Consider the following 15059-nt stretch of genomic DNA (forward strand, 5'->3'; position numbering starts at 1 on the left):
ATACACTAGTAATGGATAGTGGATTCATGTCATTACTAGGGTTTATGTTTTCTAAATAAGAAAGTTTATAATTATTAGAAATAGACAAAAAAATTCATCTTTATTAGGGACTGAGAGAAGTAGTATAACAGTAGGTGTTGTAGCATATGTTATATGTGATCATTTAGTATTATACATTATGCCTGTTTACTTATGTTTGCATTCCATTTAAAGCTATCCCAAATTTTGACTCATTCATATTGTGTTATTGATAGTACACTTAAAAAGTATAATATCTAATTTTACCGACTTTATACTCCATTTTTCTTATTTATTTTTATCTCATTTAATATACTGGGCATACTTTTATTAATTTCACGTACAAAAGAGTAAATGTTTTTGGGTAAATATAAAAAGGAAAGTAAAGGCGAAAGGCGGCCGAGAATACAAAGGGGATTTATATTTCCAGTTGTTACTTTACCTTGAAGGAGGAGCAACTAACCAGACAAGATGGGTGGTGGAGAAGGAGAGGATCCCCAGAAGTTGAAGCGAATTGCGGCGGCGGCCTACGATTACGACAACGACTCCCGCTGGGCGGATTATTGGTCCAATATTCTCATTCCGCCGCACTTGGCGTCCCGCAACGATGTTGTTGACCACTACAAGCGCAAGTTCTACCAGCGTTACATCGTGCGATCTCTCTCTCTCCGATGTCATCTTGTGCCAGGGTTTTATCGGGATTTAATTGGTTTTCCCCCAATTGAACCTTGTTTATAATCCTTATTGAAGACTAATCTGGATTTTCTTTCGGACTTAATTTTCGCAACTTTTTCCCCCTTTATATTCTTACTTGATAATATTCTTCTAGCGTAGTATTGGAGAAGATATTTAAGATCCGTGCGCAGTTCAATTCAAGTAGTAATATATTTTGTTATGCTGTTTTTGTTTTCTTTTATCGTTAAATGTGGTCTGGACTCAGTTCCGATGCGGTTTTTTCGAACGGTATTACTTGTGAGGTTCTGATTGTTATCGTTTTCGAGCTTCAGATTTGCGTCCTCGATTTCCTTCATTGTTTTCATGGATGTGGAGATGACCATTGAGTGCAACTCAATGCTCTTCTTGTCACTAGATTTTAGACATATATGATGCTAGAATTGCTTGATGTATTTCTATCGTGTATGTAAGGCATTGAGTTTAGTATTTGAAGGACAAGATAAGATACTCAAACTAGTACAAATATAATTAATCCGTCAAAGTAATGGTAGATTGGGTTTATCTTCGGTTATTTTTATCTTTCCATCCTATCATGAAAAGTAAACCCCCCGTGGGAGTTTAATTTCCCTATGATCATCATATGTGGAGGCCACATTTAGTGGCTTGTTGGTTCTATTTGATAGGAGTATTTTAAAGCCGTATCTTGTTTTTAATTTTTCAGGACCCTGATCTAGTTGTCGAGGCAATGGCGACCAGCAGCTCATCCCAGTCGACAACAACATCAAACCCACCACAACAATCCTCGTCATCAACTGCTAACCCCAGCGATACTCGCCAAAGGAGTTCAGGTCTCAGTCATAATTTCCACGTTTTTCCTTGAACGAGATTGAAATTTCAGTAGTTATCAGTCTTACGTTTTCTGTAGAAGCTAGCTATTCTTTGATGTGAAGCCTATGGAAAATCACTTGTAGGGTCCTCTGGTAGAACATCGGGGGCATCAACTACTCCACCAACCAATTCTACATCATTGCGTTGGGATCAGCATACAATCCAATTTTCTGTCAATGCTTGGGTAAGTTAGATTTCTTGGTATTAAGATGAGAAGGTCTTCATTATCTTTAAGCTGATGTAGTTTGCTGCTAGTTTTGAGGTGGAGTATTGTTTTACTAGTATTTTCATGTTGATTTATATGTTTTTCTGGCAGGTTTTTGTAGTGGCAGTCCTTGCAATATTTCCACTTGTTCCAAGGAACCTCTCCAATCGGGCATACCGGCTTTCCTTTTTGGGGACTGCATGTTCTTCCTTGTATTCATTGTATTCACTATATGGGGTAACGTTCTAGATTAGCCTATTTGCCAAATATATCATCTATGTCTATAATGCCTAGATTGTTGACAATTTATCAGTGCGCCATTTAATTGTTAGTATAACTAATCAATGTCTGCAGAAACCTAGAGCATGGAACTTGCAGGCTGTGCAAGTTTGGTTCCAGTCGGTGGTTGTCACCAAAGATTTTATGTACTCTATCTACTGCCTTACCTTTGTCAGCTCACATCTGGTTCTCAAATGTTAGTCCAACCTGTCTGTTCTTTCTGTCTCGTGTTACTAGATATATGATGCTTCTCTTCGATGATAATAAGTTAGCTTTTTAATTCTGTGCAGTTGCTTTACTTCCTATAATGTGCCGGGCCCTTGAGCATGTTGCAAAGTTCCTGAGGCGTAACTTTAGTAGATCAACCATATACAGGTAACTAAGAAAGCCTGTATTTCTCCTTCAGTTGCTCAAAATACACTTTTTAGCCATAAAAGTCATGTGTTCTGCTTTGCAATGTGAACTTTGAAATTGGATGTACTACCTCCGTCCCACATTAAGTGTCACATTTAGTGTGAGCACGGGTTTTAAGAAATGTAAATAAAAGTTGGTTGAATAAATTAGTGGACTATAGGTCCCACTTATATATATTAGTTTTATAAAAAAATGTGAGTAGAATTGGTTGGTGGAATGTGGGGTCTACTTACTATTTATGGTAAAAGTGAAATGTGACTCTTATTGTGGGACGGACCGAAATGGCAAAATGTGACACTTAATGTGGGACGAAGGTAGTAATTTTTATTCATTTCTTCAAAATATTTGTGGGCCATAGTCAACCAAATCTTTTCTTTGCTTGCATTTGACTCTCTACATGTATTACATAGTTGATTCCAAGCACACATTTTTAGGTTTTAGGTTAAGTCTGACGCCTCATATTTTGTAATGAGTCATATATGTAATTACAATGGGGCTATCTATTGATTGTGTAGTAATTTACTCTTTGATATAGTTGCAATAATTACATTAGTGGATGTGTGATTGTCTTGTTGATTGTCAAGTACAGGGAGAGGAAATAAGGAAAATGTAGGAAACACTAAGCTGAATTGTTATTTGTTCCTTGGCTTATAGCTTTTCTAAGCTGGGATAATGGGGGTTTTGCTCACAAGATTTTAATAATGCCGTCGAGGGTCCTCGCTTTCTAAGTCTCTTGGGTAGCTGTATCCGTAGGGTATGCCAGAATACCTTGTATATTCTTTTGTTCTTTATATTTTTATTGCTTACCCACCTAAGAAACAATTTTTAATTTTTTATGCATGGGTCACACTTGTCATTTTGGAAGGCCTGTCTCTGTAATATGTTTGTGATTTATTGGTGGGACTTTTACAGGAAATACTTGGAAGATGCTTGCATTTGGGTAGAATCAAATACAACTACCCTTAGCATTCTCTCCTCACAGGCTGAAATCGGACTTGGGTTCCTTCTGATTATCTCTCTGTTATCGTCAGTACTTCTAGTTTCCTTCCATTATATGTTTACATCAATTCATGTATTTTGTCATAGTTTCTCTAAAAAAAACTTCCATTACTTGCTGTGAAACTTTCTTGCTCACTGCAGGTGGCAGCGCAACATTATACAGACATTTATGTACTGGCAGGTGATAACTCTTATTTTATTCCTTATATTTGTCCACTTTTGGGTTTCAAAAATATTTAGCTACTGGTCAGCTGCAGCTAACAACTGCATTAATTTGTATTTATTTTTCTCCTTTCGAGTCCATGGGTCCTTTTGTAGTATGTGTGGAAGAGACACCACAATAGTACTAGTAACTATAATGAGCTATTGCTGTTACCTGGATAGACGTTGTTTTTATATACCCACTCCGTCCACTACCAATAATAGTCTTGGTAGGGGTTGGTAGGGGATTATATGAGTTTTAATGTGAAATTGGTAAAGTAGGAGAGAGATAAAGAGAAAAAGTGGCTGGAATTTATTATTAGTAGAGTATGAGACTCACCTCATTAGAAAGAAAAAAATTACCATAACTTGAAGGTGATTAATTTTTGTGGACGGACCTAAATGGAAAAACAAAACTATGACGGAGGGATTGTATGATTCTCAAATGCTACTTTGTCAAATCAAAATTGTAGAGAAGGTCTTACGATATTTTGGATATCTTTCTTTGGCAGCTACTGAAGCTTATGTACCATGCTCCTGCCACTGCTAGTTATCACAGAAGTGCATGGTCTAACATTGGGCGAATAGCGAATCCATTAATCCAGCGCTACGCCCCATTTTTGAACACTCCAATGGCAACCGTTAAGAAATGGTGGTTGAGATGAAGTCTTGAGAGGAAGGGATTAATGACAGAGAAGTAAAATCTGGAGTAGGCTGATTGTTATAACAGTCACTTAGACACTCCATGTTGATTCGAAAACGTCCAAAATTCTGTATTTTCGATTCAAAGCAGTTGGGACTAAATCAATGGCAACTAATAATCAGTTAAAACCTGGCTTCATATAGCTCTCAGTTAAATGACTAGAAGCGATTCCCAGTTCGATGTAGCTTTATTTCATACAATCAATCTTTGTGTTTTATAATTATAGCTTTTTCTTCACAGGTGGTTATCTTTGTGCAACTTTATTTGAGACACCTTGTATCCTACAGACGTTGTGGGAAAAGTTATGGATTGCTTTAGCATTCTAATTTCTCAAAAATAGATCCCATTGTTAAGATTTAACAAAATGCCTTCAATTTCTATCTAATTCAAGAATATCAAGTTTCGGTCTGACAATTATCTAGGAGTATAAACTAACATTTTTTTTTCTCTGAAAAATATCAATAAAGTTAATTAATACTCTATTAAACATTGATTGATAATAGTATTTATTACTAGTTGTTAATGAGAATTTGTTAGATATGATTGCTATAAAATGGTGTGTTTTCTAAATCATTAATATCGTGGTTTTACATTCTATAAGCATGTAATTAAAAGCAATATATTCTGGGGTAAGAAATATGCATATCATAATCATAAATAATTTGTGTATTAAAGATTCTAGATTATTAATCTTGAAATAATACTTTCTCATACCTCGTCTTTCAATAATAGTAAAGTTATCTTATTATGTTATCATTCTAACACACTCCTACTTGTATATCATATAAGTGTCATTTGTCTTCCCAATGTTATAAGACTTTAATCTTGACATAGCAACCATTTACGAACTTATTTGTGCAAGGAAATAAGATAAGAGATCTTTTAACGATGATATTATCACTATTTGTCCTACAATTCGTAAAATTTGGACTATTTTATTCAAAATATCAAATAATTATTGAAGAAAAATAATATGGCAGAAAAAAATTTTCTCCACATAAAAATTAAGAAATAGGGTTAGATACATAGTAGCACCTCAAAACATTAGTATTTATCCTGATACACACAATCTTTATTTCTGTGCTTTACTACATAATTTCAGTACAATGTGTGTCGTGTTCTAAAACATCGTAAAATTTTCATATGCATATTCCTATCAAATTATTTGCATAATTCCTTATCATATTAAACATATATTCGTATAAAACAATTATTTGCATAATTCAAATATCTAACAAGATATTATATCACGCGCATGTTATAAAAAACAAATTTATACATTCGGAATAAATAATCTTCCTAGCACCTAATTCTGCTTTCCAATTAACATCATTCAATCTTTGCTAGCTCTACTTCTTAATGTATATCTTTTCCTCTTCACTTGTAATATCTGTATTAATAAATGTGCAAACCTGTTAGCCAGTAATATCAACTAAAAAAATGGTTAATCTATAGGTTGGGGGTGGGTCAGTTCGTCAAGGCCTTTCCACAGTTGGATTTCTCATAGCTCTATCTCAACAAGTACTCTCTCTCATTTTCTCGGAGTATAACTGCTACCTTTTTAGCTGCTATCTGAAACACAACATAAAAAATGAAAAATTTATATGCAGACTCAGCACTCGTTCAAAAATGAAAATATGCTCCACTTTTTTTCCAACTTACCATGCCATACCCATAGTCTGTTATGATCACTGATACATAGTCGGAAGGTGTTGCATCATAACTGTTAGCAAAAACAAAAAATTAACTATCAAAACTGATTTCTATAAAATGATCACTCAATGTTAAAACCATAGTTACAGCAGAGCAGGTTCAAGGGTTGTAGATTCTCATTACTTCCAGAATCCATTGAAATCATTTCAGCATCACCTGAAAGAGTATGCGTATTATTAAGTGCATAATTCGATGCAAATTAAACTACCTTCTCTTATATGACAACCTGATCTTACCAAGCTCATTACAGGAAATGGAATCGAGTTGAACCCTGTCGTGAAACTTGTAAGCTTCACAACATATCAGGACTGGGACACGGAACTGATGGGCAACCATAGCAATACATGCTGTGCCAACTCTTGATTGAGTAAACAGTTCCATTTGACAACACCGAAGATGCACCCAGAAAAACTCTTGTTACTTCATGCATGACATAAGAAACAACATTTATATGAGTGTATGTACAACTAATTCCTTTCCCCACGAGCCTGCGAAGCAGCTTTTTTCCTTCAAGCTTGGGACGTGAATCAACTATCACCACTCGAAACTGTTTCCCAACCTCATGGGCATGTAGCAGTAGCATTTCAACAGCAGAAGACGATGCATATGTCAGAAGAACATCGCCATCCCTAATTTTAGACACAGCATGCTTTGCAATAACCTTATCTGCTAGAATTATCTTGTCGTTTATAAAACGATCAATGTCAGAGAGAAGAATGGTAATTGCTTCTGAAACAGAGATGTTTAAGGGAAAGCTGGCAATTCGTCTCTTAAGAAACCTAATTGCATTGCTCATGCTGATCGAAAGGGGTCTACATTCTATCAGAAAGGAAACATAACAGTTTATTTTACAAGTCAAGTCCCTAATAAGATTTGTTTCAGGTGGTGTAGAATAATCCTTGATTGATACTTGAAATGCTTGCAACATCGCAATGCACCAGGCATTGCCACCAGATATATCCCCAGCTAGATATTGGAAACCAACCTGAAAAGTTCATGTTACCACAAGCATTATGCAAAGAGAATAAAAACTAATTTTACCTTGTACAGAGCAGGATGGATGGGGCCTAATCGAAAGAAATTCGATTCCAGGTGAGTGAGCTTTGCACCATGATCACGCTGAGGTAGATCCCTAAAGAGTTCAACTATGTTCCTGGCTTCTGATTGTTTTACTACAGAACTCTTCTTTGCCTTCCTACCTTTATCTGTTTGACTGTCACTCCTTTTTATCTCAGAGTTGTCTTTCCTTTGAGGAGCTGGCTTTACAGACTTCCCTGCATTGGCTGAATCGACTCCAGCAGTCCTTCCTTCCTTCACCTGGAAGATACAACAGAAGATTGGAGATGAGATGCACAAAACACGCAAAGAACTTCAACGGGGCAAGAAAAATAAGGAACAAATGGAAAAAGTGGGCAACATAAATATGGATATGACAAATTGGAAAGCAGGATATTTTTACCTTTGGTAGCAGCTTTGGCAGCACGCTGTATATTATTTTGTATAGTGAAATATGAATCTCACTTTTGTATATTATTTTGATAATACTAAAAAATGTGAGTGGCAGAAGTTAGTGGAATGTGAGACCTACTTATCATTTATGTCAAAAGTGAAAGTGGACAATTAATGGGGGACGGAGGGAGTATTAAAAAAAGACTCCATACGTCATATTCACATATAAGTGTTTATAAATAGTAGAAAATAAAATAGGATGCAAAATAATGTAGAGAGAATAGTTTTTTCACTTTCATAAGGAGATGTTTTTGTTTAAAAATAAAAAAAAGTGTTTAGTAAAATGAAAAAAAGATTTTGTTATACCTTGTTACAGTTTATATATTTTAATAATATTGTCACACATCTTTAAATTTTTGTTTAAAAATAAAAAAAAAGTGTTTAGTAAAATGAAAAAAAGATTTTGTTATACCTTGTTACAGTTTATATATTTTAATAATATTGTCACATCTTTAAATTTGATGTAATGTTGTTGGAAAGACTTTAAATGGGAACAACCTGGATTGCTTGAGCCATTGAGGAGTGAATTTGATAACCCCAAAGGCCAAAGCTGATCTCGACTACATAAGATAAAACTGAAAAAAGCAATATATAAAACCAAGAAAAGAAGCTACCCAAAAAATATAAAGCAAAATAAACATAAATTCACTCCCGTCGCACTTTTATATGTCCTTACCTTTCCTCCATAACATAAATATAATGACGCTATTGAACAGGTTATGCAAAGAGCTCTCGACTACGCATGTAATATTTGATAAATGAATTGACTCTATTATTTTAAGTATTTAAAAATTATTATATTACCCAATTCAATCTCCAATAATTTAGTATCTTAGCAACTGGGGCTATAATTGCAGAGATCTCAGCACATTTTGATTTCGTTTCGTTCCAGGAGATCAAAATACAATTGCTCGGCATGGGACATAATGCCAGAAACATGTAAATTTGCATTTTGGAGGGATGTTCGGGTTTGCACTTGATTTAACATAAACGTATTCACAAGAAAAGCAGCAAACAAAAATGGAAAGAACATATGATATTCATAGCCAATAATGAATTCCGACAGTAGGAAATTAAGTCGTGAAGAGAGCAAGATCCAGGCATACAAGCACGATGACTCGCAGCAGAAGAAAGTAAGCATATTTTGAGCCTTTTTAAGGGGACAAAGTATATGTTAGAATCAATACACCTGGAAAACAGCCCTGAAATCGATTCGATTGGTACTTTACATGAAACTGGGGCATGGTGGTCCTTTAGACAGACCAAGACGAACTTCCATACCATGATGCATGTCAACTGGACGGTATGATTCAGATTCCCTGGGATCTGAAACAATATATAAAAGTTGAGCAAGGATCCGGAAAGACAATCAGAACCATAACACAAATATTTTTCAGGAAGCATCATGAACAAATCAATTAAACCATAATTTTTGTCAAGACTCGACTGATAGTTCAAAAATCTGTTTTGTGTATGAATTGAAACACTGATACAGCAGGACACATCAAAAATACAACATACATAACTTCAGCAATAGGCATTGACATGCCTTTCATGAGAATGAACATCAAACTCAGAACTTTAACCTTATAGTTAAGGACTTCATGTATTGGTTACTATATTCAAAAAATTATACAGTTCCCTATAATGCATTTCAAGCTAGTTGGCAACTGAAATAGTCCTAACAGCATGCTTTTATAGTTTTAAGATTTTTTAATAATGCTATAAGATCAAAGGTATTACTTTGCCTATTTATAGTCCTTGACACCCAATGTCAATTTGATGAAAAGTTAAATGGGAAACGTTCAGTAATTTGAAATTTTGAATGGAAATCTCTCTCAGCACTTCCTTACCATTAAGATAATCTTCAAAACCAAACTCTTCCATTGTTCCAGTAAAGGCCTCTAGACCTACAAACGATGAAGGTACTGCACCAGGAGGCCTTTGAAATCTGTACATCACAAATTGATTGCATTATAATAAATTCCAGATAATTTGTGCACGGCTAAAGTGTAACAATAAGATCCCGAGAGGTCTTTATATCATCATATGAGATACATCGTGCAGCTCACAGACAAGATTTATAAATTCAAACTATCTTCTTGCAAGATTCAACACATGGAACAGGTTTCAACATCACTATTATAAAAGGAAACAAACGTACACAAAATTTCCCATACAGGAAAAGAGCATAAGAACTTAATATTGCAAGTCTCGATACCAATGAAAATGAAATTGTACAAGAACAAACACAAGAATCTTTATGTAGTACTCCATACTATTTGGGACAGTGGAGACGAGGCATCATAAGTCATGGTAAGAAACAATATCACTTACTAAAACAAAATAAAGCACATTGAGAGTACTGCTCATATTTCTTCCAACTTTCAACCTAATGTTACATCTCGCATATGGTATCAATATCACCAGTTTCATTATAGGTTATAATCATAGCTTGTCAATCAGCTCCAGGACACATTACCACATTCCATGAATACATATGTATGAAAGAAGATATACTCGAGCGAATTCTATTTACAAAGGCAGGTGCATAATTGAAGAAATAGAAACTTCAGTAGCACATATAACTAGCTGAAGACCAAAAGTAAATAATCATCAAATCAGTTTATGACACTCTTTTAACCAGTCTTCAAACAAATAGTATCAGAACAAGCCCATCCATACAATTATCAGAGAATCCAGTTCTGCATACCATTTATGCAGAATATTGCAACTTTCAAACATTTTAGCAAAAGAAAAGGACCAGGAACAAATGAACGGTAACATTATAGCAGAACAAACAAATTGCCCATTTGAAAGAAGGCATCACTTGAAATTTAGTATGGAAAGAAACTTTGACATTACTAGATTCAAACGCATAGAAATTGTAAAATTTAAAACCAATTTTCCGCCAAACTAAAAACCCTAGCCCCTAAAGTTCCCTACACTACACAAGCAAAATTAAGAGGGAGAGAGAGAACAAGTGTGCAGTGAGAGAAAGAGTAGAGAGCTAGAGAAGCACAAACTTGGAGAGAATCTGACGATCCATCTCCATCTTCATAGGAAATACTGCTCCGTAAGTATTCGACAGGATTTTCTTCTTCATCTCATCTTGCGTTTGCTTCGCCTATTCAATACCAAACATAAATTCAACAACAAAGTCACAAATCAAGAGACACAAGAGAGAGAGAGTGTGTGTGTAAATTGTTGAAACATTACAGAGCGACGGGCAGACTGAAGAGGATGTGGTTCGATGATATCGCTCTTGACGCCGTGGATCCCGAATCGCAGCAAATCATCGGTGCGGCCTTCCAATGGTATTGTCTTCGCAGGATCCATTATTATTGTTGTAGTTTGTGAATTTTTTTCGTTCTGCTTTTTGTTTGCGCAAGAAAGAGGAGAATGGCAGCGGAGGAGAAAATATGAAATATTAAAAAAAAGAAAAAGAATTTGAGTTATCTTTCAGCGCAAGAAAATATACTATTATATTGACGGTAGGACTGCGGTCTTCAAAGGCCCAAAGAGATTCTATAAGAACATAAAATAATTGGTGGGACCAATGGGCTTATTAGATGGATTTTAGTGTTGTTTTCGTATCCAAGCCCTAATTATATTTAAGCTTACTAAAAACAAGATTATTTTCCTAAAATCTGTCGTAAGTATCACTTACATTAGAGAATTCAAACTATTAAATAAATTTTATAGAACCGATTTATGATTTATACAATTTCTGCACCCATGGAAAAATATACATTAACCTAGTTTCCAACAACAAAATCCACCTATTAAATTTTGATATTAATGCTAAAAATGTTCTCTCTCTTCTATATTAATTAATAGAGGCATTTCTTTTTTACACAGAGATTAAGAAATAGATATTTAATAAGTGAAGTGGAAAGAATAAAGTAAGATTGAGGATAAAGTAACATGGATGAAGAGAGAATGAGAGAGAGTGTAGTGCTTTCTGCCAAATATAGAAATGACTCTGTTATGTTGGAACGCCCATGATAAGGATCATTTCATGTATTGGTTATGGGGTTAAATTATGTGATTTTAGTGAACTAATGAGTGTTTATAAGTTCAGGTGCGTAAGAAATCTGTCGGATCCAGGAAACGTATGCAAATTGACCGGGCAGATGAAAGCGGAAGAAATTGAAGTGAAAAGTGTCCGTCATCAACCTGATCAAGGAGAATCACAAAAGTGCTGGCAGGAGTAAAAAGTGAAGCAAGGAGCATATTTTTAAAGGATTTCTTTCGGAGGCCAAAAATGACAATCAACAAGAAGAAGAGCCCTAGGGATCCGAGCCTCGGCTATAAAAGGAGATAACCACCTTGAAGAGAGGCAGCTTCATCACCTCAGAATTCTCCTTTAGCTTCACTTAGCTTAGCTCACTTCACACACTTCTTTCGCACTTGGCATCAATGGGGTAATATTCTGGGCGTTCACAGCATTCCAGTTAGTTTCAGTGGTGTAACACCATCCCCGGGGGGGTCGAAGATACAATTGCTTTACTTTTTTGTTGTTTTTGTCGTCGTGAACTTCTCTGTTGGAAGCTCGGCGTTGATACTTCTGTTTTGAATTCTATTCCAGCTGCTATGGAAGTTCATGTTTTCTATTTTATCTGGTATTGATATTTTGTGTTTGTTATACTGATTTGGATGCTTTTCGCAATTGGTTGTTGAGTTGAATCTGAGATCGGTTGAATCGGAGTAGAATCGTTGTTGAATCGGAGTTGAGTAGATATGGATCTGAACGTGGTTGAGTTGGGATTGGGTTGATCTGGTGTGAATTGTGGTTTGGAGTTGTGGATCTGATACGTACTGTTTTGAATCTGCATGGTCATGGTTGTTTTTACTGTTGCTTTCGATTTGCTCGACCTCTTAGTTTAGATCCGGTAGTTTTTCTGCTTAATCGTAATGTTTGAAGTCCAATTCAGATAGATTTATGATCCGATAGTTTTTCTACGCACTTCAGTCCCCAAAAAGCATATGACTCTATTAACGTGGAATGAAGGGAGTAACTATTTTACTAAAGTATGTCGCGATAGTAGTACTCCCTCCGTCCCACTTTAGGTCACTTTTGCACACCCGTTTTATAAAAATCATAATAAATAGTTAAAGTGGAGTAATGGTAAAGTAAGAGAGAGATTAAGGTAGAGAAGAGTCTTGTCTACATTATTCTCTCTCTTACTTTACCATTTATCCACTTTAACTATTTATTATGATTTTTACAAAACGGGTGTGCAAAAGTGACCGGGACTCCTAAAGTGGGACGGAGGGAGAAATAGTTTACTTCTCGAACAACCTAAGCAAGGATGGATATCCATTGTACAAAAGAGAAGTATGTTGGCAGTAAGGGGAATAGTCACATGACCCGTCGATGGATACATTTGGTAATTATTAAAAAAGAGCCGTTGACTCAATTTTCATTGCTCACTCTTTCACCAATCCTAACAAAAAAGACTCTATTTTAATTTAATTTATAAGTAAACACTACCACAATAAATTATTGATTTCTTTTTTTCAAAAAGCCACACCTTTATCTTTCTTATTTTATTCTCTCTTTATCACTGTTACTTTTTCTTCTCTCATAATATATTCTCTACACTTAACTCAATAAATGTCACTTTTTCAAAACTCATGCTCAAAAGAAATTCATCACTTACGATGGAAGGAAGAGATTATTTTCGAAAGTGGAGTTGAAATTTTAGGGATAAAAATTTATGTCCATGTATGAATCAACAGTTGTAATCACAATTGCAAAAATCAATTAATCACGTAATTTAAAACTACTCCATATATTTAGCAAATCCTACTAAATTAGGCATAACTCATGAAAATAATAATTGAAATTTATTTTATCAAACTCTAATATAAATAAGACGCAATTCAGGGAACTAGCCACTCATGATAGTTATAAGAATACAATCAACAATCATAAATAACATGATAGACATGTTCTTCATTGTGTTATATAGGTGTGCAATGTGGTTTTTGTTGTGTATGTGTGTGTATTATGCTCTTTTTGCAGCTGAAGAAATTGAACATGTTGAGTCGGGGAGTTACAAAGATGTTAGTATTAAAATTAGAGTAAGAGATAAGTGGATCAAGGTCATGCAAGAGGAGATTAACTCACTACTGAAAAAATAAAACATGGATTTTAGTGACCAGATCAGTAGTGCAGAAGGATTTATAAAAAGAAGGTAGAGGCATTTGAGAATAATAAAATACTCCATCTATCTCATGTTACTTGCACTATTCCATTTCGGCTCGTCTCAAACTACTTACATTATTTCTAGTTTAAGTTAGAATTAATATATTTAACTAATATGTTAGATTAAGATAAGAGTCCATTTATCAAGTTATGTCTCATTACACTTAAAATTCTAATTTAATTATACTAAAAAATCAATCCCAAATTTACGGCCTAAAATGAAAAGTGCGAGTAACATGAGACGGAGGGAGAAAGATACAAAAGTATATACCAAAGACAATGGATAGATTACAATGTAGCTCAGAATGAATGAGAGCTCCAACAATTAGATGTGAAGACTGGTTTCTTACTTGAGATCTTGAAGAAAAGATATTCAAAGAGCAGTACGAAGAGGAATTTATATGGACTAAAACAATCAAACATACAATGAAACAAATAGTTTGATGATCACATGTTGAAGATGGGCCTATGAGAGATCAAAGTATCATAATTAATGTGTTTGCATGGAAATAAAAAGAAAAAGAAATGAGAAGTCATAGTATATTTGGTAGGTACTATATTTGGATGAAGTACTATATGTGGATGACATACTGGGTTCTTGAATCAAATATGGATGAAATCAAATATGGGTGAAATGAGCATGATTTTAAAGTCTAGATTTTAGATAAAAGACTAAAGGTGACATACAGAGAAATCTGGGAATGGTTGTTTGATCAATAATACATCCAATCTATTTCTCCCGTGGATGCAAGCAATTGCCGAATCACGTAAAATTGTTGGTGTTCATTAGTTATTTCATGGTTTTTGCGATTGTTCTTCTTATAATCGACGATGTTGATCGATTATCATTACAGAACTGATTAACATAATTCAGTGTCCCACCTATATAGCCATTGTTGTGAAATATGGCACCATGTTGAGTACAAGAGATATGCGGAAGGATAAATATAGTTTGGAGGAGAGGAAAATGGAATCGATTTTTGGGAGATTTGGTAATTTTGACAAACTAAGACACCCTTCACGTTTCAATTTCTTAACTTAAGCAAAATGATATAACATACCTATATATAAGCATCCTTTCTATATTCTATAATTTTATACTCTATTTTTTTAGATTCTATTTATCTAGATTTTTATTTTATATATAAAAATCTAAATATATTATTACTACATAACATCCATATCGTGATAAGTCTATATCTAGATAATTTTACTACAAATAATCTAGATTTTCTGTGCAC

At 34.6% G+C, this 15059-nt stretch overlaps 3 protein-coding genes across 3 annotated transcripts; 1 reads left to right on the forward strand and 2 right to left on the reverse strand.

The window, feature by feature from the left end:
• Positions 1-409: 409 nt before the first annotated feature.
• LOC121806788 lies at positions 410-4619 on the forward strand. The gene is made up of 9 exons (XM_042206939.1): positions 410-669; positions 1415-1541; positions 1665-1765; positions 1898-2023; positions 2141-2261; positions 2356-2440; positions 3392-3505; positions 3620-3659; positions 4192-4619. Exons 1-9 carry the CDS (start codon positions 490-492, stop codon positions 4342-4344), a joined length of 1047 nt encoding a protein of 348 aa, XP_042062873.1. The 5' UTR covers positions 410-489; the 3' UTR covers positions 4345-4619.
• Positions 4620-5595: 976 nt separating this feature from the next.
• Positions 5596-7761, reverse strand: LOC121808808 (probable translation initiation factor eIF-2B subunit delta). Its single transcript, XM_042209383.1, is given in 7 exon segments — positions 5596-5954; positions 6045-6105; positions 6183-6251; positions 6332-6458; positions 6460-7080; positions 7137-7464; positions 7757-7761. Coding segments are annotated over 6 exon segments (1185 nt in total). The 3' UTR covers positions 5596-5954; positions 6045-6070.
• Positions 7762-8621: 860 nt separating this feature from the next.
• LOC121807937 (cyclin-B1-2-like) lies at positions 8622-11044 on the reverse strand. The gene is made up of 4 exons (XM_042208268.1): positions 10824-11044; positions 10631-10731; positions 9458-9555; positions 8622-8930 (listed from the first exon to the last, which is right to left on the reverse strand). Exons 1-4 carry the CDS (start codon positions 10941-10943, stop codon positions 8830-8832), a joined length of 420 nt encoding a protein of 139 aa, XP_042064202.1. The 5' UTR covers positions 10944-11044; the 3' UTR covers positions 8622-8829.
• Between the last annotated feature and the right edge of the window lie 4015 nt (positions 11045-15059).

This window comes from Salvia splendens, chromosome 6 (genome assembly GCF_004379255.2).
Source record: "Salvia splendens isolate huo1 chromosome 6, SspV2, whole genome shotgun sequence".
NCBI classification, from domain to species: Eukaryota; Viridiplantae; Streptophyta; class Magnoliopsida; order Lamiales; family Lamiaceae; genus Salvia; species Salvia splendens.

Excerpts from the sequence above, each read along its gene's own strand:
- LOC121807937 (XM_042208268.1), bottom strand. The coding sequence starts at position 10,943 with ATGGATCCTGCGAAGACAATACCATTGGAAGGCCGCACCGATGATTTG. Across the intron at positions 9,556-10,630 it reads GATCGTCAGATTCTCTCCAA|ATTTCAAAGGCCTCCTGGTG; the intron begins GTTTGTGCTTCT and ends TGTGATGTACAG. Across the intron at positions 8,931-9,457 it reads TTTTGAAGATTATCTTAATG|ATCCCAGGGAATCTGAATCA; the intron begins GTAAGGAAGTGC and ends ATATTGTTTCAG.
- LOC121806788 (XM_042206939.1), top strand. The coding sequence starts at position 490 with ATGGGTGGTGGAGAAGGAGAGGATCCCCAGAAGTTGAAGCGAATTGCG. Across the intron at positions 3,506-3,619 it reads CTGATTATCTCTCTGTTATC|GTGGCAGCGCAACATTATAC; the intron begins GTCAGTACTTCT and ends TGCTCACTGCAG. Across the intron at positions 3,660-4,191 it reads AGACATTTATGTACTGGCAG|CTACTGAAGCTTATGTACCA; the intron begins GTGATAACTCTT and ends TTTCTTTGGCAG.